Consider the following 27,937-nt stretch of genomic DNA (forward strand, 5'->3'; position numbering starts at 1 on the left):
GAACTTGAAATTGCTCACACCCTCTACTTCTGATCCCTCTATAAGGATTGGTTTGTTTTCCCTCAACTTCTCTCAGACTTCCCTTTCTGAAGACCCCAATCAGCTCTTTGGTCCTTCTGATGTTGAGTGCAGGGCTGCTGCTGTGACATCACTCAACCAGCTGGTATATCTTGCTCCTGTATGCCCTATCGTCACCATCTGAGATTCTGCCACCAACAGCTGTTTCATCAACAAGCAGGGCAAGGCGACGGGGGATGAGAGGTGACCTGACGCGTACAAGATGATGAGAGGCATTGATCGTGTGGATGGTCAGAGGCTTTTTTCCAGGGCTGAAATGGTTGCTACAAGAGGACACAGGTTTAAGGTGCTAGGGAGAACGTACAGAGGAGATGCCAGGGGTAGGTGTTGTACACAGAGTATGGTGAGTGCGTGGAATGGGCTGCTGGCAACGGTGGTGGAGCAGATACGATAGGGTCTTTTAAGAGACTTTTGGATAGGTACATGGAGCTTAGAAAAATAGAGGGCTATGGGTAAGCCTAGTAAGTTCTAAGGTAGAGACATGTTCGGCACAACTTTGTGGGCCGAAGGGCCTGTATTGTGCTGTAGGTTTCCTATGTTTAACAAACTTACTGGAGTTCTTTGAGGATATATGAATGCAGTGGATAGAGGGGAACAGGTGGATGTCGTATACTTGGATTTCCAGAAGGCGTTCAATAAGGTGCCGCACAAGAGACTTATAAAGAAGATATGGATGCATGGAGTCAGAGGAAGTGTATTGGCATGGACAGTGGATTGGTTAACCGATAGAAGGCAGGGAGTTAGTATAAATGGGTGTTTCTCCGGTTGGCAGTCAGTGGTGCATGGGGTGCCGCAGGGGTTGGTGCTGGGCCCGCAGCTGTTTACCATTTACATTGATGATTTGGAAGAGGGGACTGAGTGTGGTGTAGCAAAATTTGCTGATGACACTAAACTGAGTGCAAAAGCAAATTGTACAGAGGATGTGGAGAGTCTGCAGAGGGATATAGGTAGGTAAGTGAGTGGGCCAAGGTTTGGCAGATGGAATACAATGTTGGTAAATGCGAGATCATCCACTTTGGAAGGAATGATAGAAAAGCAGATTACAGCATGCTGTTGTGTAGAGGGACTTGGGACTGCTTGATCATGAATCGCCAAAAGTTGGCTTGCAGGTACAACAGGTTGTTAAGAAGACAAATGGAATGTTGGCCTTCATTGCTAGAGGGATTGAATTCAAGAGCAGGGAGGTCATCCTGCAACTATATAAGGTACTGGTGAGACCACACCTGGAGTACTGTATGCAGTTCTGGTCTCCATACTTGAGGAAGGATATACTGGCTTTGGAGGAAGTGCAGAGGAGGTTCACCAGGTTGATTCCAGCAATGAAGGGGTTAACCTATGAGGAGAGATTGAGTCACCTGGGACTATACTCTCTGGAGTTCAGAAGAATGAGAGGGGATCCTACAGAAACATACAAAATTTTGAAAGGGATAGAATGAGATAGAAGTAGGAAAGGTGTTTCCATTGGTAGGTGAGTCTGGAACTAAGGGACATTGCCTCAAGATTCAGAGGAGAAGATTTAGGACGGAGATGAAGAGAAACTGTTTTCCCAGAGAGTGGTGAATCTGTGGAATTCTCTGCCCAGGGAAGCAGTTGAGGCTTCCTCACTAAGTATACTTAAGAAACAGTTAGATAGGTTTTTACATAGTAAGGGAATTAAGGGTTATGGGGGAAAGGCAGGTAGATGGAGCTGAGTTTACAAACAGATCAGCCATGATCTTATTGAATGGTGGGGCAGGCTCGATGGCCTACTCCTGCTCATATGTTTCTATAGATGGTATTTTTAGTTGTGCCTACCCACACAGTCAAGGGTGTAGAAAGGTAACAATATGAAACACCAAATGAAGCACCCAGTGTGGAGGAACAAACAGAGTTGGTGTCCTACCAAGTGTTTCTTGCATTTCCATTGCTTGATATTAATGTGTGTCAGTGTCTGTGTTATCTGTGAACAATGCACTAAACAATTACACATAACAGATACAATGACATTAGCTTGTTCCTGATTTGTTACTGCCTCCCACTCTTGCTTCCAAGATGTTCCTGTATCTCTACTTTGCATGGCCCCATAGAACTGATCAAGCTTGGGGTTTAGTGGCTGTGGCCATCTCATGAAGTACAATGGAATGGGATTTCTGCTGATAGGTCCCAGACATCCTTGCGAGTCTAATGACAATTCACTTCTCTCAAGGACCTTTGAACTGTTGATAAAAGACTTATGGTAGGTAGGATAGTGAAGAAGATGCTTTGCAAGTCAGAGGTTTGAGTGAACTATATGTTGCAGTTGTATAAGATATTGGTGAGGCCACGCCTGGAGTATTGTGATAGATAGATAGATAGATACTTTTATTCATCCCCATGGGGAAATTCAAATTTTTTTCCAATGTCCCATACACTTGTTGTAGCAAAACTAATTACATACAGTTTTGGCTACCTTGTTATAGAAAAGATGTTATTAAGCTGGAAAGAGTCCAATGACATTTATAGCAAAGCTCCTATGACTCATGGACCTGAGTTATGGGGAGAGCCTGAGTAGGCTAGGTTTTACTCCCTGGAACATCAGAGACTGAGCTGTGGACACAGGAGGTGTATAAAATCATGAAGGGATATAATTAGGAAGAACACACATGATCTTTATCCTAGAGAAGGGGGAATTAATCTAGAGAGAATGGGTTTTAGGCAAGATGGGAAAGATTTAAAAGGGACCCAAGAGGCAGCCTCCTCATTACAAGTTTTTGTATACCAAATGAGCTGCTAGAGAAGGTAGTTGAGACAGATGCAATAACAACATTTAAGAGACATTTGGACAGACATATAAGTAGAAATGGTTTACACAGAGGAATGCAGGACTAGATTAGATTGGCATTGGTGTCAGTTTGAACAAGTTGGACCGAAGGGCCTGTCCCCATCCTATTATTACTCTATGGCTCTCTGATAAGCAGGCATCTATAATAGTAAATAATAGTAAATGCCTTTGAGCAGAAAATCCCATGAAAGGTCGTGGATTAAGCCTAGCGTGTCGCAGGTAAAGCCCTCACAACCATTGTGCACATCTAGTAAACACAAAGTACACTGCAGATGCTGTGGTGAAATCAGTCAACGTTTCGGGTTGCTCCTTTCAACGGATGCTGCCCGACCTGCTGAGTTCATCCAGCTTTTTTGTACACTTTGTGCATATCTACATGAAATGATGTCATAGGAAAGCAGCATTCATTATTAGAGATGCCCACCACCCAGGTCATGCTCTCTTCTCATTGCCGCCATCGGGAAGAAGGTACAAGAGGCTCAGGACTCACACGACTAGGTTAAAGAACAGTTACTACCCCTCAAACATCAGGCTTTTGAATAAAAGGAGATAACTGCACTCACTTGCTCCATTATTGAGGTGTTTGCCACAACATATAGGCAACCGTTTGTCTTGAGAGACCATGGATTTGCACCTTGGAAACTTTCCAAGGTGCAGGTCTGGGCAGGGTTGTATGGGAGACCGGCAGTTGCCCAAGCTGCAGGCCTTCCCCTCTCCACACCACCGATGTTGTCCAAGGGAAGGGCACTAGGACACAAGGCAGCTTGGCACCGGTGTCGTCACAGAGCAATGTGTTGTTAAGTGCCTTGCTCAAGGACACAACACGCTGCCTCAGCTGAGGCTCAAACCAGTGACCTTCAGATCACTAGTCTGATGCCTTGCCCACTAGGCCACACGCCAACACACCTTGTGAGATCACCTAACGTGATCATTATCTGATGTTCTTATTACTTATTGCTATTTATTTATATTTACATGGTTGGTTGTCTTCTGCACTCTGGTTGATCTTTCATTGATCCTGTTATAGTTACTATTCTATAGATTTGCTGAGTATGCCAGCCGAAAAATAAATCTCAGGGTTGTAAATGGTGACATATGTACTTCGTACTTTGAAAACAAAATTGAGAGAATGAAAAAGCGTCAAGTGCTATAAATTAGTTAAATAAAGATAAAGATAAAAAAATAATCTAAGTGAAAATGATTTCTCTTTGTCTCTTCTTATGGGTGCAGCCTGACCTGCTGAATATTTCCAAAATAAACCTTCCATCACCTTCCTTCTCAGTTAAATTTTCCATCCCGTCTCACAGTTGTTGTAAAGTTATGGATCAGATACAATTCAGGACCATTGTGTCCAGCGGCAGGGCAAGAGGGTAATTGCAGCCACTCCATTCTGATATGTTGATGCCAACATGCACAAGTCTTAATTGAGCTGACCTCCGCGGTCGACATTACCCCAACAAAAGGTCAATATTAAATCAGGAACAAGCTGAACTCAAAGAAGAGACACAAGAGACAGTAGATGCTGGAATCTAAAGCATCTGTAGATGTAAACTTCCCACTATTCAGGACATTCACAAAGACAGGTGTACAGGATTATTGGGGACGCCAGTCACCTTGACCACAAACTGTTCCAGCTGCTAACATCTGCAATACAATACCACAGCATAAAAGCCAGGACCGACAGGCTCCAGGACAGCTTCTTCCACCAGCCCATCAGACTGATTAATTCATGCTGATACAATTGTACTTCTATGTTATATTGACTTTCCTGTTGTACATACTATTTATTATCAATTACTATAAATTGCACATTTAGATGGAAATGTAACAAAGATTTTTACTCATGTATATGAAGGATGTAAGTAATAAAGTCTACTCGATTCAAACAGAAACAAACTGCTGCAGGAACTCAGAGTGTCAGTCAGCATTTGTGTGGGGGTGGTAACAGACTGTTGGGATTTTGGGTTGAGACCCTTTGAGACAAGATAATCTCACATGTACAATATCCAGCAACCTTATTTCCTTCATAATATTCACTTAACTTAAACATCAATTAGATTTGTTTCCTGGAGATTATTTTAAAATTCAAAATAAGCTTTATGTACAATAAAATTATACAAGATAAAAAATGACATGGCATTGTTGGATAGGATACGAGTTATTGCTTTATTTACAATTGCTCGGGCATTCCTGAGTTGTTGAAGGTTAGTTAGTTTATACCTGTCCTCTTCAAGAAGTACTGTGTATACTTGGGCTGGTGCTTGGATTACACACCTATTCAGGAATCTCCTATCTGATCCTTTAAGTTATATTTAATTAAAAAATAGTTGAACATGTTAAATATAGTACAAGCAGATTGGGAAGAGGGGTGTTACTGTTTTTTCACATGTCACACCCTCTTAATTTCTGGGTGGCAATGTTATATTCACACTGTTCGGCAAACAGCTAAGGTAATTTGATGTGTTCCTGCCGACGAGCAGGACATTGAGCTGCTTCTCCGGGCTCTTGGACCACCAGAGAGCGGGGCGAGTTTTGCCAGCGCCCCAGGTGAAAGTAAGGCGATTTCGCAAGTCTGAATCTTTCCTGACAGCGAGTGGGGTGTGGTCTGGAAGACGCGTTTAAAGAGCCAAACGCGTGAGGTCTCCGGCTGTTGGCTTGGCAGGTGACGATGGCCGCGGAACCCAAGATCGAGCTGTTCATTAAGGTAAGGTTGTCAGCGCTTGCAGCTTACTTCCGCGGCGCGACAATTAACTTACGTTAACTCCTATTCTAACAGGTCCGTGACAAAACTGAGAAACTTTTCTAAAAAGCGTCATCAGACCATTCCGAACTACTTCTAGTCTGAGATTTTATTTGACATCTTGAAGAGTAATATGCTTCACTTTAAATTTCAAATGTCAAGTCTACGAGATGAACCAAACGTTCTGATTGTCCCTTCTTAACCAATCTTTTAGTTTTCTGTAATAGACGTGTTTACTTTGATCGTTTCTCATTCACGCCCTTATTTTCTGTCCCACCCGAGGTTAAACAGCTTCTGTTTGTCTAAACTATCCACAGACAATCGTCACCTATATCAAAGTATAAGCCCTTGACTTTATTCCTTTTAAACGATCCCCGTGGGGTTTTTACAGAAACTCCTGTTGGGCTCGCATTTACTTCGTGAGTGCCTATTTCGCATTGACAGGTTCCACTCTGGTTTTAAATTATTGTGACTCAGCAACTAAATATTAAAGTTAACGTACACTTAGTGACCCCTTCTATCTGGTACACCTGCACACGAGCTTGTTAAGAGCTAACAGGCAAATCATGTGACAGTAACTCAATGTATAAAAACAGGCAGGCACGGCGAAGGTGCTCAGTTGTTGTTCAGACCAAGCATCGGAATGGGGAAGAAATGTCATTTTGATCATGGAATGATTGCTGGTGCCAGTCAGGCTAGATTGAGTACCTCAAAAATGTTTGATCTCCTGGGATTTTCACGCACAACAATCTCCAGTTTACAGCGAATGGTGCCAGAAGCAAAACGACATCCAGTGAGGGACAGTTCTGTGGGCGAAAGCGCCTTGTTGATGAGAATGGTCAGACTATTTCAAGCTGATAGGAAGGCGACAGTAACCCAAATAAGTAGGCGTTACAACAGTGGTGTGCAGAAGAGCATCTCTGAACACATGGGATGCAGCAGCAGAAGACCAGGAACATATACTCAGTGGCCACTTTATTAGGTGGAGGAGGTACCTGATAATATGGCCACCGAGTGTATTTGGAACTGTTCCCAAGCACTTTCTAAAGCAGTCCAGTAAAATGTCCTTATTTGCAGTGCATATTTACTCCTTATCATAATTATTTGGACGATTTCTGCCAGGGCAAACACGATTCACCTTTGTTTTAATGATTTGCTCACTTTATCAAGGTTTTGGCTCGTTTTGATATCCTGAGTGGTACAAGTCATCTATAGTTGCAAGTTTGTGGACCTTAGGTGATATTCTTGCACATAACAATTAAATCGGGGATTGATATTCAAAGGGGCAGCACCAATGAAACGTAACTGAGTCAATCTATTTTGATCATTGACCCGAAATATGAAATATTTTGATCCCATCACTGATGCTATGTGAACTGTGAAGTATTTCCAGCTACTTCTGTTTCATCCTACCAGCATTCACAGTGTTATTCTTCAAATTTAGATAGCATCATACTAGCTAAAGAATGACTAGAATTTAAAAAGGCAATAGAAATATGATTAATACGGCGCCCAGGATAAGACTGATGTGGGTGTGTGTTACAGAAGAATGTTTGGTAAAGTAAAGAAAGCTTCTATGGTTATGGTATTGGACTGCTAAGCATGCATAGCTAATTACATGGGCCATTAACTTTATGAATGATATTTAGAAAGAGCAACATCTGTTTGGCTCCTGACTCTCAGTATGATCTTTTCTAAATTCTTGCTGTTTTTTCTCTAACAAATTAGTGTTCATATTATTATAAGTTTATTGAGAGACACTTGCTGATACATGAGGAATTCTTTTAGGCCATGTGGTTTACAATACGGACATTGCATGCCTTAGTGTTGCATGTTGTCATCGGAAAGGAACAGTGCAATCTCATTCCTGTGTACCTATGGTACAATTGCGAAAACAAGCAACCGAGGGCAAATTTACTTTCCACAAATGTGATCAGAAATCATAATAGAACCAGATGGCATAAATGCAGCACAGAATTATGATTTTAAGCAATTAGAGGAGCCATCCTAGTTGGAGTAATAACAGGAGACTATGATTTGGAAGTTTGGCTCACTGCCAAGCTTAGCAACATGTTTGCAGACGTTTCCGCTCCAATCAAGACACCATCATCAGTGCACAGTTGAGGATGTTGTCTCCTCAGAATGCTGGCTTATCTACTCCTCCGGGTCTGAATGGATATTGATTAGAGGTTGTGATCTGGTTGGTTGGTATAAAGCACTGAACAATTTAGTAGTAGGAGTTTCTGACTGGCTAGCCCCAAGGGAGGTCCATTGGAAGTGTTTGCTTCACTGTCCAGATTCCAAGATTACTGGCGAATCATTAATTGTTGATGCCATTGTTTGGTTTTTCTGCATAAGGCTTCATATACTGGATTTATGTCAATGTGTTTCTTGATGGGTCCTTCTGTAGTGAACCACGCTTCTAAAAATTCTCGTTCTTTTGTTCTTGCTTGAGTCAACACTCAGGCTGTTGTCCAGTTGAAGTGGTGTCCTCCTTCGTCTGCAAACATTTTGCCAAGCTCGGTGGTTAACCAAACTTCCAAATTGCCAACCTGAGCTACAAATATATCGCAGTATTTCAAAGGCGGAAATCATGCAGAAAGCATGTATTTTCCATTAATTTCAAGCACCTGATCTACTGCGCTATTCCAGTGTTCCATTTCTGTTGTCCATAAGCAAATGCAACTGACTGGCACAATCCAGGATGGCAGAATGCGTGCTGAAGGACACATTGAATCCAGCGTACCTATCACGGCTTTATGGAGATGCTCCAGTCTCTGATCCTTTTACAACTGGATACTGAGGGGCTGGCCATATGTAACAGCTCAGAGAGGCATTATTCGATAAGAAAACATGACTAGCTTTGAAAGGAAATGCATTAAATTGATGGTAAAATGAATATAAAGGAAGGCTGTGGCTGCTGAGCAAGTTTCCTGGTGGTGTGGATCAAGGGCTGAAACCTGTTGACTAGTGCTGCTGGGACACAAGCCAGGGCCTGATCAATCTTGGCTGGGTCACCCGGGCGAGAGTGCTTTGTGTTGAAGGACCTGAAACACCCAGTGATGTCAGGTTACGTCACTGAAGGTGTGTCACAGCACATCCTTGGATGTATCTCAGCATGCTGATTTGTATTTTAAACAGGAGATTCTGCAGATGCTGGAAATCCAGAGCAACACACCCAAAAATTGCTAGAGACACTTAGCAGGTTAGACAGCATCAATGGAAATAAATAAACAGTTGACAATTCAGGCTGAGACCATTCCTCCTCAGGATCAGAAAAGAAGGAGGAAGACCCCTGAATAAAAAGGTGGGGTGGGGGGAAAGGAGGACTAGTTAGAAGGTAATAGGTGAAACCAGGTGAGCAGGAAAGGTAAAGGGCTTGGAGATGAAGGAATCGATAGGAAAAGAGAGTGGACCATGGCAGAAAGGGAAGAAGGAGGGGCACCAGGGGGAGGTGATAGGCAAGTGAGGAGAAGAGGTAAGAGGCTAGAGTGGTAAATAGAAGAGGGAAGGGGGGAGGGAGAAAATTACCGGAAGGAGAAATCGATGCTCATGCCATTAAGTTGGAGACTACCTAGATGGAATATGAGGTGTTGCTCTTCCCTGAGAGTATAGCCTCATTATAACAAAAGAGGATTGATGAGTTGGAACGGGAATGGGGATAGGAATTAAAATGTTTCACCACCGCTGAATTCTGCTTTTGGCAAAAGGAACAGAGGCACTCAACAAAGTGGTCCCTTTATTTATGCCAGGTCCAATGTAGAGGAGGAGCACCAGATTCAATAGACGACCCTGAAAAGCTTCACAGGTGAAGCATTGCCTCACCTGAAAGGACTGTTTGTGGCCCTGAATGGAGGACAGGGAGGAGGTGAATGGGCAGGTGGAATATTTCTGTTGCTTTCGGAGGTATGTGCCAGGAGGGAGATAAATGGGAAGGGATGAATGGTCAAGGGAATCATGAAGGGAGCCCTGTGGAAAGCGGAGAGTGGGGAGAAGGTAAAGATGTGTTTGGTGGTAGGATCCCATTGAAGATGGCAGAAGTTGCTACCTACAATGAAACTACCACCAAGCACATCTATTCCACACTCTGGCCTTTTACCTCTTCTCATGCCTATGATCTCCCCCTGATGCCTCTCATTTTTCCCTTTCTCCCATTGTCCACTCTCCTCTCCTATCAGATTCCTTCATCTCTAGCCTTTTATGTACCTCACCCACCTGGCTTCATCTAATACCTTCTAGCTAATCCTCATTCCCCTCCCCTGACCTTTTTATTCTAGCATCTTCCCCCTTTCTTTATGGTCTCAGCCCGAAACAACATCAAGTGTCTATTCATTTTCAAAAATGCTGCCTGATCTGCTGCGTTCCTTCAGCAATTTTTATTCTGTGTGTGCTGCTCTGATTGTATTTACTGTGTATACACTAAATTAAAAATATGTTTAAAATAAAAGAAGTACTGATGCTGCAACCCTGACCCAGCTTTGGAACTGGTCCCAAAGAAAAGGATGTGATGGAGAAGCTGGAAGGCTGGAGAAACAAAATCAGGTTCATCATTGACTTGTCATGAAGTTTCTTGTTTTCCTGGAAAACTTCAGTGGAAAACTAAAAATTCCTTTAAGTTATAAAATAAATATGTAGTGCATAATGTTTACAGTGAGGTAGTGTTCATGGACCTTTCAGATATCTGATGGTGGAGGGGAAGAAGCTGTTCTTAGAACATTGAGTATGGGTCTTCAGGCTCCTGTACCTCCTCCCCCATGGTCGTAAAGCAAAGGCAGTTTCCTGGATGGTGAGGGCCTTTAATATGAATGCCACCTCCTGAAAGTGCTGAGAGCAGGCAGGACTAATCCCTGGGAAACTTTGCTCACTTACCCTCCATGGCTGCAGCTTGCAGTCTTCAGACAAGAGAGGCAGTCAAAGGCCTGGTTTGTTCAGTAATGGGTCTAGTGGAGAACACAGAAGCTGTCGGCTTAACCGATCAGTGCCTTTTCCTCCAACTGGATCCACCAAAATACAGCATGGATGCACATGCTCAAACACACATTCACTTAAATATACACAAAAACACTGAAATCTATACACATAAGCGCACTGAATGGAACATATCCACATACCGATACATTCAATGAATTTCCACCATTGGTTTTGATTTCTGTTCCTTCAAAGACCTATCCATTCTCTTTGAATCCTGTACTGCAGTTTCTAGCTAAAGTTACACACAAAAAAACGCTGCAGAGACTCAGCAGGTCAGGCAGCATGTATGGAGAAGAATAAGTATTTAATATTTCAGGCTGTGACCCTTCATCGGGACTAAAAAGGAAGAGGGAGAGAGCCAGTGTAAGATGGAGAGAGAAGGGGAAGGAGTACTTGCTGGCAGGTGATGGGAGGTGCTGCTCTACCTTGTATCATTTATTACTTACTGCCGGTTATGCCGCTGGTATTTGGGACGGCAATGAAGGTCCTCCCTCTCTGTCAATCCATACTATCACACACTGATATAGGATTCTTCATTGCTGTTTCCATAACAATTTTTTTTTGACCAGTCAGGGCTGTTGTCTTGAGCTGAACCCCTGAACCTGGTGGGCCGGTGGACCACTCTCAGTCTGACCTCTACCCTTTGACCTGTTTGGCATGAGTGACCCCACCAAGAGCCAAAACACAAAGCCCTGACTCTAGCCAGAGTAGCTCTCCAGTCATTGAGGCACATAAGCCTCCAAACCCCATGACAAGACTGTGGCTCTCTTGGAGGAGTCCTTTTTTAACTTTTGGTCTATTGGCTTTTACCTGTGATCATCATCGGCTACGGGTATTTTCCCTCACTAGTCATATATGGAGGCCAGATTGGGAATCTGACTGCTAATGATTTCAGAGACTGTGACCATGTTACAAGCCTTTCCATGTTTTTCTAATAGTGCTTGATTCAACCTGAAGCTGTTGCAAAGTGACTTTGTTTGACCTATCATCATACCTGGTTTGTCCTTGAGTAATCTTAATTTAATTACCTGTCTCTAGAGAATCTTGGAACCATGTCGCTTAATTATTTATTTATGTTCCTTTCTCTCACTTCCTCCCTCTCCCTTCCAGCCAGCCATCCCATCCACCCTCTCTCCCTCCCTTCATGCCTCCCAGCAATCCCCTGGTTTAATCCTAGCCTTATCACAGGGCAATTTACAATGTTCAATTGATGTACCAGCCAGTATGTTTTTGGACTGTGGGAGGAAGCTGGAACACCTGGAGGAAGCCTATGCAGTCACAGGGAGAATGTACAAACTCCTTACAGGCAGCAGTGGAATTGAACCGGGGTCACTGGTCTCATTGGTAAATCATTGTGCTAACCACTACACTACTGTGCCATCATGATCATGTGAATAGATAATCACAGCTACCAATTTCAGGTTTTTGTTGAAACTTTGTTAAATATTAATTTGGTAGCATCACAAAGAACATTTAATTCCAATGACGTGCTTTCTTGCCAAGATTTCGCACTTAAGTAAACACAATTTTTTTTTTAAGGAAACATGAAACTAACAGCTAAAAATCCAATATAGTCATAGCACAGGCTTCTGCAGATGTTGGAAAACTTCAGCAACACACTCAAAATATTGGATGGCTGAAGGGTCTCTGCTTGAAACATTGACTGTTTATTCCCCTCCATAGATGCTACTTGTTGAGTTCCTCCAATGTTTTTTTGTGTGTTGTTTAAAAGTCCAGTTGCTTTCACTATCCATCAACATTTTATAAACTTCACTTAAAATAAACAGAAAAATAGTACCTGTAGTGAAAACAGATACCATTTGTTGCTTGTTTTAGCCCTCTGCTTTCTTTCAGCTCTGCTGAATCTGAATGAATCTGCAACTTTTCGAAGTTAACTAGCATTTTTGAGACTTCACAATGTAGATGAGTGCTAGCGGATAGTACTACTGTAGGGAGATGGCTGTAGGATGTTCCATATGACTTTATGTCTTATCTTGTCCATACTGCACCAACTGCTGCCACTGGGCTATAAACGTGCAGGAGCAGTGTGTGGTTCAGTGCCTTAACCACTTGGCCATGTGCCAACTGTGATAGGATATTGCACTGTGGTGACCCTCAGTGTCTTCACTGAGACTTACCTGTTGAAACCAAAAGGAGTAGAGATGAAGCCATGTTAATTTTGAGAAAAGAAGATGAGCCAAACTATTTGGGACAATAACTAATTGAGTAGTATCATTTCTCAGTAACACTAGTGGGGCTTGATTTCAGTAATAGTGATTTTTAAGAGGAAGACTCTTTCAAGTTCAAAGCAAATTTTCTTACTAAAGTACAAGTATGTCACCATATACAACCCTGAGATTCATTTTCTGGTGGGCATACTCAACAGCTCAATAGAATGGTAACTATAACAGAATCCATGAAAGACTATCCAACTAGGACGTTTCATCAAAGTACAGAAGACAACAAACTGTGCAAATGCAAATATAAATAAACAAGCAATAAATATTGAGAACATCAGATGAAGAGCCCTTGAAAGTGAGGAATAGGAGCTGATTTACCAGCAGACATATAGTCCTCCCTGTCAGTGCTGCTGGCATTTTAGTTGATTGTTCTGTATTGAGCATGGGATATGGTTATGACTGACAGTAATTAAAATAAAACCTGCAAATGATTCCATTTTTAACACAGACCTGAGGGCCACAACTTAATTTCTTGAATTTACGACACAAAAGAATTGAGCCCATTGATCTTTGTCTGTGCTAGAGGTGGTTGTCTACGCAAGTTAACCTGTCAGTATCTAGCCATTTATTCCTCACTCTGCTTGTCAAGAGTTCCTTTTAAATGCATTTCTGCTGTTTGTCTTAACAATGTATTGAGATAACTTGCATAGTTTCCAGCCAATGTTTTTATTTTGCTGAACGACTATTGAAGTTTTGGTTTTCCTGTTCACTGGAACTCATTTACATCTATCTATCAAATCCTTAGAACAGTCTTCCACCTGTATAGTTTACTTAGATTAGATCAGACTCAACTTTATTGTCATTGTGCCGAGTACAGATACAAAGCCAATGAAATGCACTTAGTATCTAACCAGAAGTGCAAAAGAATAGTGTTATTTACAAAATAATTGCAAATAAAAATTAAGTACTACAGCATACAGATATAAAAGTACTGAGACAGTACAATATGGGTGCAATACTGCTTAGCGACGTGATGTGAGGTTCAGCATGGTCACAGCCTCAGGGAAGAATCTCTTCCTGAGCCTGCTGGTGTGGGATGAGAGGCTCCTGTATTGCCTACTGGATGGGAGGAGAGTAAAAGGTCTATGGTTAGGGTGAGATGCATCCTTGATAATGCTTTTCACCCTGCCCAGGCAGTGTTTATGGTAGATATTCTCAATGGTGGGCAATTGGGTGCTGATGATCCGCTGGGCAGTTTTCACCACCCGTTGGAGTGCTTTGCAGTCTGATACGGGACAATTGCCATACCACACTGAGATGCAGTTGGTGAGTATGCTCTCAATGGTACAGCGGTTAAAAGTCCATCAGTATCCTGGGACAGAGGTGAGCTTTCTTGATGCTCCAAATGAAATAAAGGCGCTGTTGTGCCTTTTTGATCAGGATGGAGGAGTTCAGAGACCAGGTGAGATCATCGGAAATGTGGACACCAAGGAATTTGAAGCTTGATACACGCTCCACTGCAGCTCCGTTGATGTAAATGGGGATGTGAGTGTGTCTCCTAGCATGCCTGAAGTCCACAATGATCTCCTTGGTCTTCTGGGTGTTAAGGGCCAGTTTGTTGTCATCTCACCATGCAGCCAGGTGCTGGACCTTGTCCCTGTAGGCAGTCTCATCATCCTCTCTGATCAGGCCAATCACCGTGGTGTCATCTGCAAACTTAATTATGGAGTTAGAACCATGTACAGGAACACAGTCATAGGTGAAAAGGGAGTACAGAAGAGGGCTCAGCACAAAGCCTTGAGGCACGCTGATATTCAGGGTGAGAATGGAGGAGGAAAGGTTGTCTAACTTAACAGATTGGGATCTGATAGTCCGAAAGGCCAAGGTCCAATTGCAGAGAGATGAGCTGATACCAAGCTGGTGAAGTTTGGCGATCAGCTTGGAGGGGATCACAGTATTGAATGCCGAACTAAAGTCAATGAACAGCATTCTGACGTAAGAGTTGGGGCTGTCCAGGTGCGTTAGGGCAGAGTGAAGTGGCGTGGAGATGGTGCCCTCTGTTGATCTGTTGGTGCGATAGGCAAATTAATGGGGGTCCAGGGTAGTGGGTGGACAGGATTTCAGATGTGATAGATCCAGCCCTCAAACGCACATCCTTCAGCTGTTCTTGTTCAGAGCAGACAATTGTAGGCAAGTATATCTAACAAGGTGCAGCTGACACCAGAGTAATTCTTTTAGTCTTGTAGATTTGGATGATTTTAAATATGCACTCTTATGTTTGCTCTAAGCTACTTTATATTTTCTACTTAAAATAAATGCAAGAATGAAAAGCATTCCAGAGCACAGATGCATACCTAATGAAGTGTTCAAGTATGACCTGGATTCTTTAAAGAACTTCAGTAAAGTTTATTGAATATATTTTTTGGGCTCTGATATTTGCAGGGTTTTGATCATTTAAATGGGAAAAAAATAATTGACTACAACTTGATACCATCGAAGTGTCTGCTGTATGGATGCAATTTTGGTTCAAACTTTCAACAGTAGCAGTCTGATAACTAAGCAAACTTGTCCGTTTTCATACTAGAAAAGACTTATATTCCAGTAAACAGCTTTTCCTTCATGATTTGTATGAGTACCTACCCTTCTGCCTAAAATTCTGTTTTGTTTATTTTGCTGCGTATGTTATTTATGTTAAGTTTGTTAACTTATTTTATAATGTACTGTTAGTTGTTATAAGAAGCTAATTTCTTATTGAGAACTACACTTGGATCACTGTAGCTGGAATGTTTAAACCTAGTGAGCTCGAACGGGAGAGTCTGCCGTTAGCAACTTTCAGCTTCTCATTGCCTCAGTAAAGCAGCCAATAAAATCAAAGACCCCTCTCCCCTCCCAATGAGCAGAAGATATAACAGCGTCAAGGACAGCTTCCATCCCACTGTTGTTTATTTATTCATTGAGATACAGTGTGGAATAGGCCCTTCAATTTGCTTTGCCCAGCAATCCCCCAACTTAATGCTAACCTAATCATAGGACAATTTACAATGACCAATTAACTTGCCAATCAGTACCTCCTTGGACAGTGGGAGGAAACCTACATGGTCATGGGGAGAATGTGCACTCTCTTTACAGGCAGTGGTGGGAATTGAACCCTAGTCACTTGTGCTGTGAAGCGGTGTGCTCACCATTATTGAACAGCCCCACTGTAGGATAAGACCTACTCTTGGTCTCACATTGGTTCCATTACATTCCTGACATGCCTTGTAGACAATGGAAAGACCTTGAGGTATTAGGAAGTGAGTCATTTACCCATACCACAGGATATGTAGCGGCTGACTTGCTATTGTGGCTACAGTATTTATGTGGCTTGCCCACTTGAACTATTGACAAGGAGTCTTCAGCCAGTTGTATTCATTTCTCAACCTATCAATTGACTGCATTCATCCTTGTGACCTAAGTGCAACTTTGTTCCACATTCTATTGTTGTTTTCCCTTGTATTACCCCAATGTACTGTGTGATAAATTTACCTGTATATGAGTGAGGTCACCATCAGTCAGAGTTGACCATGGACATTGTGTCCTAGCTGTCTAGATAGACAAGCTTGAGTAGTACAATATGGAGAGCAAGCTGCAGCCTATGTAGCAAGTTCATCCTCTCCACGCATCTGATGAGCCCAAAGGAACAGTTTGGCACCAGCAGTGTCACCAGTCAGCATTGAACTCAATGTAGGACTACCTTAGGGACTCCAGCTCCGAATTTTTCCCTTGGGATTTACTCCTGAAGTCGTCCCCATGAGTGGGTATAGCTGCGAGGAAGCGGAGGTTTGAGATCAGAGTTTTCCTTAGATAAGCTGTCACCATGGCCGATGAGCCCCATCCACCAGTAACTCGCCTTTGCCCAGTCTTCTGTCAGTAGAAATGGTTCAGCTGGGCTTAGTAGCTATGCCACACATGATGGCCAGGAGCTGGACTTGGTTGTCAGAAGCTATTTGAGGCGCACGCTGAGAACCTTCTTCACAACTGGATTTCCAGCATCTGCACGATCTGTGTTTTTATATATTGCGCTTTTGTAAATACACTGTAGTTAACAGTGAAACATGGCAACATCATAAAACAGTGAGTTTTACTTGAATGTCACCCATCGCATTCCTGCATTAAATGTAAATAAATTTTTCAGAAGTAATTCATTGCTGTAAAGCAATGAGGAATATTTGGGGAATGTGAAAGGCATTACACATTCTGGAAGTGACTTGAATCAAACCCATTCCCATTTCTTAGATGTTTTTTGATAATGACTGTTGCATTATCATTACTCTGCTTCATACACCTATTGTATACGTGCTCTCACATTTTTTTGCAACATCAGGAATTCATTGTGTTACCTAATTGCCTCATGCATAGCACATTTGGCCTCTGCATTTTTTAGTTAAATGACAAATTATTGTGGTATTCTTGGTGATTAAGATCATGGCTTGGTTCAACATCATTTAAAGGTGAGTGTTCCTGACGGAGAAGAATAATCAAAACGACCTGTTGATTTTGTTTTTGGAAGTGATCAGATTTTGTCAGTAACGTGTCTGATGATGAAGACCAATGGGTCCTTCAGTGCCCCTTGACCAAACGTTCTTTGCCTTCCACTTTTCCCTTTCACTCAATCCTGCTGGAATGCCAGATAAGTTGTCTGGTTTATCCTGAAAGGTGCCAAGCTTCTAGAGAGCTGCAGGTGGAGAGTGTCTATTACACTTCTGGCATTCCTTGTAGATAATCAAAAGGCCTTGAGGTGTTAGAAGGTGAGTCATTCACCACGATATATATAGCATATGACCTGCTGTTGTAACCATGGTATTTATGTGCTGGTCCACTTGAGCTATTGACAAGTGGTCTTAAGCTGACTTTATTCTGTTTTCACTCCATCCATTGATTGCATATATCCTCATTTTAAAAACTTGCCTTTCTATTTTTGTGTGTGTCATAATAAAGCTAGAAGTAGTAAAACAAAACTCCATGAGAGCTGTACTTCTCGAAAAGATGCAGCATCAAAGATTATCAATATTTTACAATATCCAAATGGAAAATCGCACTAGTAAACTTTAAACGTATCTTTTCTGTGCAGGCCAGTGATAACGGTGAGAGCATAGGGAACTGTCCATTCTCCCAGCGCTGTTCATGATCCTTTGGTTAAAGAGAGTCAACTTCACCATCAACACAGTAGATATGAAGAGGTGAGTGCTGTCTTAGGGGACTGACTGTTGATCCAAGAGAGAGGGAAGCATACACAGAGCTGTGGCCATCAGCTGGTTTATTGAGGGAAATTACAGGTTCAAAGGTTCATTTTATTTTAAAAGTGTGTATTGTTACGTACCCCGTAACTGGGTGTCTTACCAGCAAAGATAGAAAAATCCGTTGGAGTCTGGTACTATTTTTAAAACAGTGTTTATTAGTAAAATATACAAATCAATATCAACAATGCAAATATACAGATAATACACGTTAGCAATACTAAACCTAAAAGTGTGGGTATAATAATAATCAATAATAAACAAACTCTATCAATGTCTAGGGGATAATGAATTGTCATATGTGAATATAAAGTTCAGTTCAATTCATACAGGCTGAGGTAGTTGTTGGTCGATGTGTTGTAATTGTGGGAGGGAGGGAGGGAGGGAGGGAGAGAGGGAGGGAGGGAGGGAGGGAGGGAGGGAGAGAGGGAGAGAGGGAGAGAGGGAGAGAGGGAGAGAGGGAGGGAGGGAGGGAGGGAGGGGAGGGAGGGAGGGAGGGAGGGAGGAGAGAGAGAGAGAGAGAGAGAGAGAGAGAGAGAGAGAGAGAGAGAGAGAGAGAGAGAGAGAGAGAGAGAGAGAGGAGAGAGAGAGAGAGAGAGAGAGGAGAGAGAGAGAGAGAGAGAGAGAGAGAGAGAGAGAGAGAGAGATATATATATATATATATATATATATATATATATATATATATATATATATATATATATATATATATATAAACAAACAGTGACAGCCAGTCAAACCTTCCTTTACATTCTTGATCTGTCGATGTGTTGTTGTGGCCATTCAGATATGACCCCTCTGTCCTTTAGCTAGAACATTCTTCTATGGTGGACTAATCATGCAGGCAAGGGTGGACACACACACAAGCCCCCACCGGCCTCACTATAAACACTGTGAGTTAAAATTCACCAATCCTTCGTTCGGTCTCCGATGCCCCACCCTTTCTCGTGGGTTCCAACACTTAAACAGTGCTCACTGGTGTGTCTCTTGGTGCATCTCCTGGTGTGTCTGAGGGGTGTCTCCCCAGACCTCACTTTTATCCCTACTCACGGGGTCTCAGGTGTCAATCAGTTTTGAATGGCTTAGTCCATCAAATCAGCCCACTCCGGCTGTCCACTGAGGAATTTTAATGAACAGAATGGTACCAAGTAAACAGCCCTCTCCGGAGCTGTGAGTCTTACAGGAGTCATAATATGGTCTCTCTCCCCCGGTGTTATCTCGCCCTTGTCTGAAGCAAATGTTCCAGTCCCAGTATGTTTTTGTTCCATCTCTTTCTCTCTCATTAGCAGCCTGGCAACAGTAATGGTTTGTAATTCTCCCAGGGGAGGGGGACATGGGCAACTCAACCCTTCTGCCCATCAGAGCTGTTCATCCTTCGTAACACCCCATCCTTCTAGGAATTTTCACCAAAGGGGAAAATTAACTAGTACAGCGTTTTGCAGGATTACAGAGTTTAGCAAAAATATACAGAAGTGTTCTTAACTATAAAGCAATACAGATATACCTTCACTTAGCATCTAGATAAACAGTCAGCAATTACATTGTCACTTTCTTTTAATATGTTGTATCTGAATATCAAACTCTTGTAGCATCAGACTCCAATTTAATAACCGCCTATTTTTTTCTTTTTGTCAGCAAAAAAAAAACTAAAGGGTTGTGATCTTAGCTTAAAGGTATATTACAAAATGTGAACCAATACAGGTGTGATCATACTGTAGTACATTACAAAAGTTTGTGCAAATACTAATCTCTATTTTACTTTTAAACTTAACAGTCAATCTTCCATGGTATTTTTATCTTTCACATGCTTTGTCAAAATCCCTCAAAACCAGATCCTGTGGCATTTGTTAACCTTTGCCCCTTTTCCATTTAACTCTCATGTGGTTAGCTTGCTCACCAGTGTGGAATAGGCTTACACATACTCCTTTCATAGGAGTTATCTTATCACCAATGTTTTCCAAACTTAGTCCATTTTCTGAACTTCCACACAATTCATTTATTTTTGAGCAAGTCATTAATTTTATCTTCAGGACCCTTCATTCTATTAGTTTTCAGTTTAACATCTGCAAGTGATCCCTCTTTGTCAAAAAACATTTTTGATTCTGTCCCTCCAAATCACCTCCTTGAATAACATCAGCGAGTTGTTTACCTTTAAATTCCAAAACAAACTGTAATTGTTTCACAGGCACCTTGTTAACAAGCCATTGTTCCTTCAGCCTGGTTACTGCTTCTAAAACCAATTCAGACTTTAAATTTTCTTTAATCAATAGTCTAGGAACAATACTTCTCCCTTCAATAATATTCACATCACCAGCCTTCATCTCCTCACTAACTTTTAACACACCTTCTAACACAAACAACTGAGAATTCTCACTCTCCACTGGTACCAAGGTTAACCCTTTCTTCACTGAACCAAGTCCATCTGACCCAAAAGGACTGCATTTCTTTTCAACTAAATCAGATACCTCAGACTTTCCCTGAGTTTCAATGCTAGGTTCAGTATCATGTGCATCCACATCTTGAACACACTCAAACGGGACATCTACCTCTTCCAGGCTTTCCATACCAGTCCCTTTTTCAAATTCTAAGTTCCCCTGATTCTCCCAGTTACTCTCTGGGCAACTCCCATCCGGAGTAAACTCAACCCTGCGGGTTAAAACAACTTCATCTGCTAACCCAGCAGACTCCTTCAAGGTAACGGCATCCTTTTCATCTAGGACTGCCCTTACATCATTATCGGGAACACATTTAAAATTTTCAACTTCAAACTGCTCTGTCAAGCCAGACAGAAAATCCATGTCCAACACTGGACCTTCTAACTGCCTTATCTGTTTCTCATCTTTACTCTGTGCCTCTATAAAGTCCCTCCTGGCTAAGGGTAGGTCTATCTCCTCTCCTTTACTCTCTTTCACCTCCCTATTCTCCTCTTCACCATCCCCTAACCCCTCTTGGTACAGGGTCGGTAAAAACATCTCAGCCAAATCAACACTGGACTGATTTAAACTGTCCTCTTTCTCAGCTGCCTTTCTCGACGTGCTGCGAGTGATTGCGCATGCGGGATAGATCTTAGAATCCAGGGGCGGGTCCTCAGCACTCACAGGCTTGCTCGTCAATTTCACTGCTGCACCTACGTCACCATCTGCTAAATCATTACCAAGAAGGACGTCCACGCCGTCTCTCGGTAATTTGACCGCACCCCTACTTCAACTGGTCCAGATACCAGGTCACAATTTATAATGATCCTATGCAAAGGCACAGCTTCTGTCCCTTTTCCTATACCTCTTAAAACTACCTCTTCAGTCTCAGGACCAAAATCTAGCACCTTACTTAGGATCAATGACTGATCAGCCCCAGTATCTCTCCAGATTCTCACTGGCACTGGGGTCTCTCCTTCTTTCACAGACTCTTTCACAGGAGATTCTCTCCTTCTTTCAGTCCCTTCTGAAATAAATTTCTCACGCCCCTCTCGTACTCTATCTACCTTTGCCTTCCTCATTGATTTGCTGATCAACTCAATACACCCTGTAGGGACTGCTGTTTTCCCTTTTTCCTGTCTCCTTCTTCGGAGCAAAGCACTTAGATGCAATATGACCAACCTTTCCACAATTATAACAGGTCAAGCCAGGAACCTTCCTGCCAGCCTGCTTGTCCTCCTCCTTACCTTTACCACTAGCTCCCGGCTTATTCTCTACCTTAGCCGGTGGACTTTCTTTACCGTCTCTACTGCCTTTCTGGTAACTCCTATTTGAGGAAAACCTTGACTTGTGGGTTAGGGCATATTCATCTGCGAACCTGGCAAATTCCGATATAGACTTATTCCGCTTCTTGTTCAGATACATCCTGATATTATCCGAAACACAACCTTTAAATTCCTCAATCAGAATTAACTCTCTGAAATGATGGAAATCCTCCTCCACCTTTTCTGCAGCACACCAGCGATCCAAGAGCACACCCTTTTCATAGGCAAACTCTGCATATGTCTGATTCCACAGTTTCTATAAATCTCTGAACTTTTGACTATATGCCTCAGGTACCAACTCATAGGCCCGAAGGATAGCTCTTTTACTTCCTTATAATCTGCAGACTCGTCCATGGACAACGCCGCATATGCCCGTTGAGCCTTCCCTTTTAATGCACTTTGTAACAACACCACCCACTGATCTCTGGGCCACTTCTGATTCACTGCCACCTTTTCAAAATGCAAGAAGTAACTATCAACATCCGTCTCCTTGAACGGAGGTACTAACCTAAACTCTCTACTAACATTAAACTTCTCCTCTCTTGAGCCTTCCTCTTGGTCTTTTCCCTGTTGCTTTACCCTCTCTATTTCCAGCTCATGTTGCCTCTCTTTCTCTTTCTCCACTGCTTCCAGCTGTTTTAACCTAAGTTCATGCTCCCTCTGTTTCTCTTTCTCATTTAGCTGGAGCTCATACTCCCTTTTTTTCTGCTCCGCGTCCAACCTTAATTTTTCCAACTCTAACTGAACCACCCCAACAACTGGTTTCTTTTCAGGGATAAGTTCCAATACCCCCGGCATGAACACATCCTCGGATATATAATACTGGGCTATGGCCCTCTGTATCTCCCACTTTTTCATTGACGACTTCACCTCTGTGAGATTTAAACCTTTCGCAATATTCACCAAGTCCGTCTTTTTGGCACTCTCTAGCGCCTTCAAAGTCAGGTTTTGTATAAATTCATCTACGTTCATCTTTGCTGGTTTCCCGTCTGGCTACCCACGCAAGCAGAACAAATAATGGATTTATAGCCCGATTCACTGGCCCCCCAATTTGGTATCAAATCTCGAGACGAGACCCCAATTTGTTACGTACCCCATAACTGAGTGTCTTACCAGCAAAGATAGAAAAATCCATTGGAGTCTGGTTCTATTTTCAAAACAGTGTTTATTAGTAAAATATACAAATCAATATCAACAATGCAAATATACAGATAATACACATTAGCAATACTAAACCTAAAAGTGTGGGTATAATAATAATCAATAATAAACAAGCTCTATCGATGTCTAGGGGTTAATGAATTGTCATATGTGAATATAAAGTTCAGTTCAGTTCATACAGGCTGAGGTAGTTGTTGGTCGATGTGTTGTAATTGTTGGGGAGAGAGAGAGAGAGAACGATCAAACAGTGACAGCCAGTCAAACCTTCCTTTACGTTCTTGATCCGTCGATGTGTTGTTGTGGCCATTCAGGTATGACCCCTTTGTCTTTTAGCTAGAACGTTCTTCTATGGTGGACTCGTCACCCAGGCAAGTGTGGACACACACACAAGCCCCCACCAGCCTCGCTATAAACACTATGAGTTCAAATTGACCGATCCTTCGTTTGGTCTCCGATGCCCCACACTTTTCTCGTGGGTTTCAACACTTAAGCAGTGCTCACTAGTGTGTCTCTTGGTGCGTCTCCTGGTGTGTCTGAGGGGTGTCTCCCCAGACCTCACTTTTATCCCTACTCACGGGGTCTCAGGTGTCAATCAGTTTTGAATGGCTTAGCCCATCAAACCAGCCCACTCCGGCTGTCCACTGAGGAATTTTAATGAACAGAATGGTACCAAGTAAACAGCCCTCTCCGGAGCCGTGAGTCTTACAAGAGTCATGATATGGTCTCTCTCTCCCGGTGTTATCTCGCCCTTGTCTGAAGCAAATGTTCCAGTCCCAGTATGTTTTTATTCCATCTCTTTCTCTCTCATTAGCAGCCTGGCAACAGTAACGGTTTGTAATTCTCCCAGAGGAGGGGGACATGGGCAACCTTGCACCCTTCTGCCCATCAGAGCTGTTCATCCTTCGTAACAGTATGTAGAATACAACTCTGAGATGATTTGTTCTCTCCTCTTAGCCATAAAATATAGAAAACCATCGAAGCAGTTGAAAGAAAGACATCAGTCCCACTCCCCCCATGCACGAAAAGAAAAAGTAACAAAAACTCACAAACCACAACCCTTCCCTAAAAAACTAACAGAGCATCCACATGGAGAAACAACAAGAACATCAAACCCCAAACCCCCAGCCCAGCCAGTGGCAACAAGAAAGAATGGGCAAGAACAGGAAATAAAACATAGAACTGAAAGAGGCCAATATGAACTTCTGTTGGTTTGAACAAGTCCTTTTACATGGGTATCCATGTATGGTTGAATGGTAATTAAACTTGCACTTGTACTTGGTTAGGAAGGCAATTACTGTAACTGTGGCTTTTTTGGACTGGGTAATTGACCTCCAAAAACCACAACCAAACTCCTTGTCTCAGATCCCTTAGAACAGGGGTTCCATTTTCAATCCGTGGACTCCTACCATTAGCCAATGGGCTTGTGGACCCCTGGTTAGGAATCCCTGCATTACAGTGTTATTTTCCTTGATGCCTGTTGACTTCAGTTCAGGGGTTCTGGATGCTGCATTCTGTTAATACAGTAGAGTAACAGCCTCACCTTAGCTCTGGAGTTCAACTCTTTGTCTAGAACTTTTCAAGGCTCTGATGAACTCTGGAGACAAGGAGACCCTGCAAAATCCAAACGGAATAATGATGAGTAACCTCTATTCCCAGCCTATGCACAAATCTATCCGAATCACTCTTATTACAAGTTAAAAATGTTTAAATATTGCCGTGGTTGAAGAGTCTAGACTTGGACATGGACAAGTTTCAAGTGGTTTTAATGTGTGGCCTTCTATACACTGGTTCCCTCTATCCATTCCTGTTCCCACCCATTCTGTACATTTGACACTTCTGCAGCACATTGTGCCCAAACATAATGATGGATTTCTAGACCACTTCTGTCAAGTGGCTGCCTGCAGTGTTACAGGTAGCTGAAAGTCTTTTGTTTACCTTGTGAACCTTGTTACTTCAAAACCCAATCACTGCTTGTAAGCGTCAATATACTTAGTGGAAATAGTCTGAAGACTGGTTCTTGATGATATCAATGGCTCCTGCATTAGCTTCAAAGCCTTGGTGGGGGGGGGGGGGGGGGGGGGAGAAGAAAAATCTGAGATGATCTCGGTCTTGGGTCAATATTACAAGCTTGCCAGTCCATATAGTAAATCAGACAACAAGGATTCATACAAAGGTAATTGGAACTAGATATTGTAAGTAAGACAATTTTAAAATATTCCATAATGAGCATAATTTCAACCTCAGTGGAAAAAGCCTGCATGTATGTATTTACCCTATCTATAATCCTTGTAATTTTGTTTACCTCTATAGGATCTCCCTTCATTCTCCTACACTCCAGGGAATAAAGTTCTAATCTTTCCTTATAGCTCAGATCCTCAAGTCCTGGCAACATCCTTCTAAATCTTTTCTTCACTCTTTCAGGCATAGTGATATCTTATCAGGAAAAAAGTACAGTTAAGCATATACTTTATTGATCACAAAGGAAACTACAGTGTCACAGTAGCATTACAAGTGCAGAAATATACAAATATTAGAAGAGAAGTAAGGAGAAGTAAGAAAGAATTAAAAAAAAGTTACCACAAACAGTCTAACAGGAGGGAATCATCACTTCCCAGAGCCATTACTTCCTTGACTCATTACAGAGACTAATGGCCGAGGGTAAGAATGGCATCATTTAGTGATCTTTGGAGAAGTGCAGCTGTCTTAGTCTATTACTAAAAGAGTTCCTCTGTCCAGCTAGTCAAGTTAGCATGCAGAAGGTGAGAAGCATTGTCCAGAATTGCCAGGATTTTCCGTAGGGCCCTTTTGTTCTACCACAGCCTCCAGTGTATCCAGTTTGCCTGGGAGAACAGAGTCAAACTTTCTAACCAGTTTATTGAGCCCATTGGCATCACTTATGTTGATGCCATTGCCTCAGCACATCACCATGTAGAAGGCTGTACTGGTAACAACAGACTGGCAGAACATGTAAAGGAGAGACGTACAAAAAAGCTGGATGAACTCAGCAGGTCGGGCAGCATCCGTTGAAAGGAGCAGTCAACATTTCGACCCGAAACGTTGACTGCTCCTTTCAACGGATGCTGCCCGACCTGCTGAGTTCATCCAGCTTTTTTGTATGTCTTGATTTGACCACAGCATCTGCAGTGTACTTTGTGTTATGTAAAGGAGAGGCCTGCCTACTCCAAAGGACTTCATTCTCCTCAGGAAGTAGAGGTGACTTTGGCCTTCCTTGTACACAGCCTCTGTGTTGGTGCTCCACTCAAGTCTGTCATCCAGGTGCACCCTCAGGTACTTGTAGGTCCTCACCATATCCACATCTGCGCCATCAATAATAGTAACAGGGAGTAGTGCAGGCTTAGTCCATCACCATCTCCTTTGTCTTACTGTTGTTGAGCTGCAGATGATTCAGCTTGCACCATTTGATAAAGTCCTCCACCAGGATACTGTATTCATCCTAGATTCTAGGAAGCGATCCTTGTAATTCTGAAGGTTGAAACAAAATCAAAACAAGTTTCTGATGCTGCAAATCTAAAACAAAAACAGAAAATGCTGGAATTATTCTGCAGCCCAGGCTGCATCTAAGGGGCGAGAAACAGAGTCGATGACTCAGGTTGGAGACCTCTCCTCAAAGCCCGTGTGCTGCCCCATTATTCAATACTGAAACCCTCTGATGAAGGCTCTCCAATTTCAAATGTTGACCCTTGCTTCTCTTTCCCCAGGTCCAGTCTGACCTGGTGAGTATTTTCAGAATTTTCTGATTTTGTCTTTGAAGTTATGAATGTTTAACAGACTAGATATTTCCAGAGCAAACCTAGGTGTTGTAGACAAAACATGATCACTAGTAGATTGCGAAGAGACATTGCCACTGAGGGAGTGGTTAGTCCATGGAACATATTACAGAGTAGATAAGGGAACAGTATGAGTGCGTTAAATAGTAAACTAGTTAAGTATATAAAGGAAAAGAGAAGACTGGGCTGTGTTGATAGGGCTGAGAGAAGGCTTTCAAAATAGGAACTGAAGTTCCAGAATGGGTTTCATCAAAACTTCTGAATATATAAAATCCCTCAAACTGAGAACAGGAATGAGTCATGTTACACAGGCCCATGTGTGAATCTACCACATATTCGACCATTGTATCTTTTTGAATTTCAGGTTGTACTTTTGTGTACGCTTATTGAAGTATCTTGTTCAGGTCTTGAGTTGACTTGAATTATAATGTATATCTCTTTTTCTTAAGGAACCCCGATGTCTTGAAAGAGATTGCTCCGGGGAGCCAGCTGCCCTTTCTTATCTACAATGGTGAGCTCAAGACAGATAATAACAAAATTGAAGAATTTTTAGAAGAGGTTCTCGCTCCTCCCAAGTAAGTAAGACTGCACATGGTCTTATTCTGCAGTCTTATTGCTAGTAGCTGTCTTATCTTGTGCTGTTTTCAGTGCCTTCTGGCCATCTTCTACTCATATCCTTGAACTTTCCAATGTTTCAAATCTCCCAGCCATCTCTTATCTTCCCTTTTAAATCTTTAAACAATTTTAACTCTTTTAAACTTATTGTATATGGAATTCTTTATATGGTACTGTCTGGGTGTTACCAATCTAGAGCAAACCCAGAATAGCTCTGATCTCTCATGATGTCATAAAGTCATACAATATGGAAACATGCTATTTTGTCTATCAGCTTTGTACTGACAATCAAACTGTCATTCACACTAATTTTACAGTGGTTAGATTTTGTTCTCCCCATTTCTCCATTACAACACCCACCCCCCCCCAAGATTCTACCACTCTAACCTTAAATCAGAGTGTTCACAACCATTGAATTAGAATTTGGACCTTAACATCCTTAACTAATATAGCTAGTAAAGCCAATGAAGTTAATTAAGTTCAAAGTAAATTTATTATCAATTAACATGTATGTCACCATGTTCAACCTTGAGATTCATTTTCTTGCAGGCATACTAAATAAATGCATAATAGAATAATAACCATAATA

At 42.2% G+C, this 27,937-nt stretch overlaps 1 protein-coding gene across 1 annotated transcript in view; it reads left to right on the top strand.

The window, feature by feature from the left end:
- Positions 1–5,340: 5,340 nt before the first annotated feature.
- LOC140731029 (chloride intracellular channel protein 1-like) overlaps positions 5,341–27,937 on the top strand; it is a 36,732-nt gene continuing 14,135 nt past the window's right edge. Inside the window, exons 1-3 of the mRNA XM_073052216.1 lie at positions 5,341–5,582; positions 17,880–17,988; positions 27,183–27,308. Of these exons, the coding sequence (XP_072908317.1) occupies positions 17,933–17,988; positions 27,183–27,308 (182 nt within the window). The 5' untranslated portion in view covers positions 5,341–5,582; positions 17,880–17,932. The remainder of the gene's footprint in view (positions 5,583–17,879; positions 17,989–27,182; positions 27,309–27,937) is intronic.

This window comes from Hemitrygon akajei, chromosome 7 (assembly GCF_048418815.1).
Source record: "Hemitrygon akajei chromosome 7, sHemAka1.3, whole genome shotgun sequence".
NCBI lineage: Eukaryota > Metazoa > Chordata > Chondrichthyes > Myliobatiformes > Dasyatidae > Hemitrygon > Hemitrygon akajei.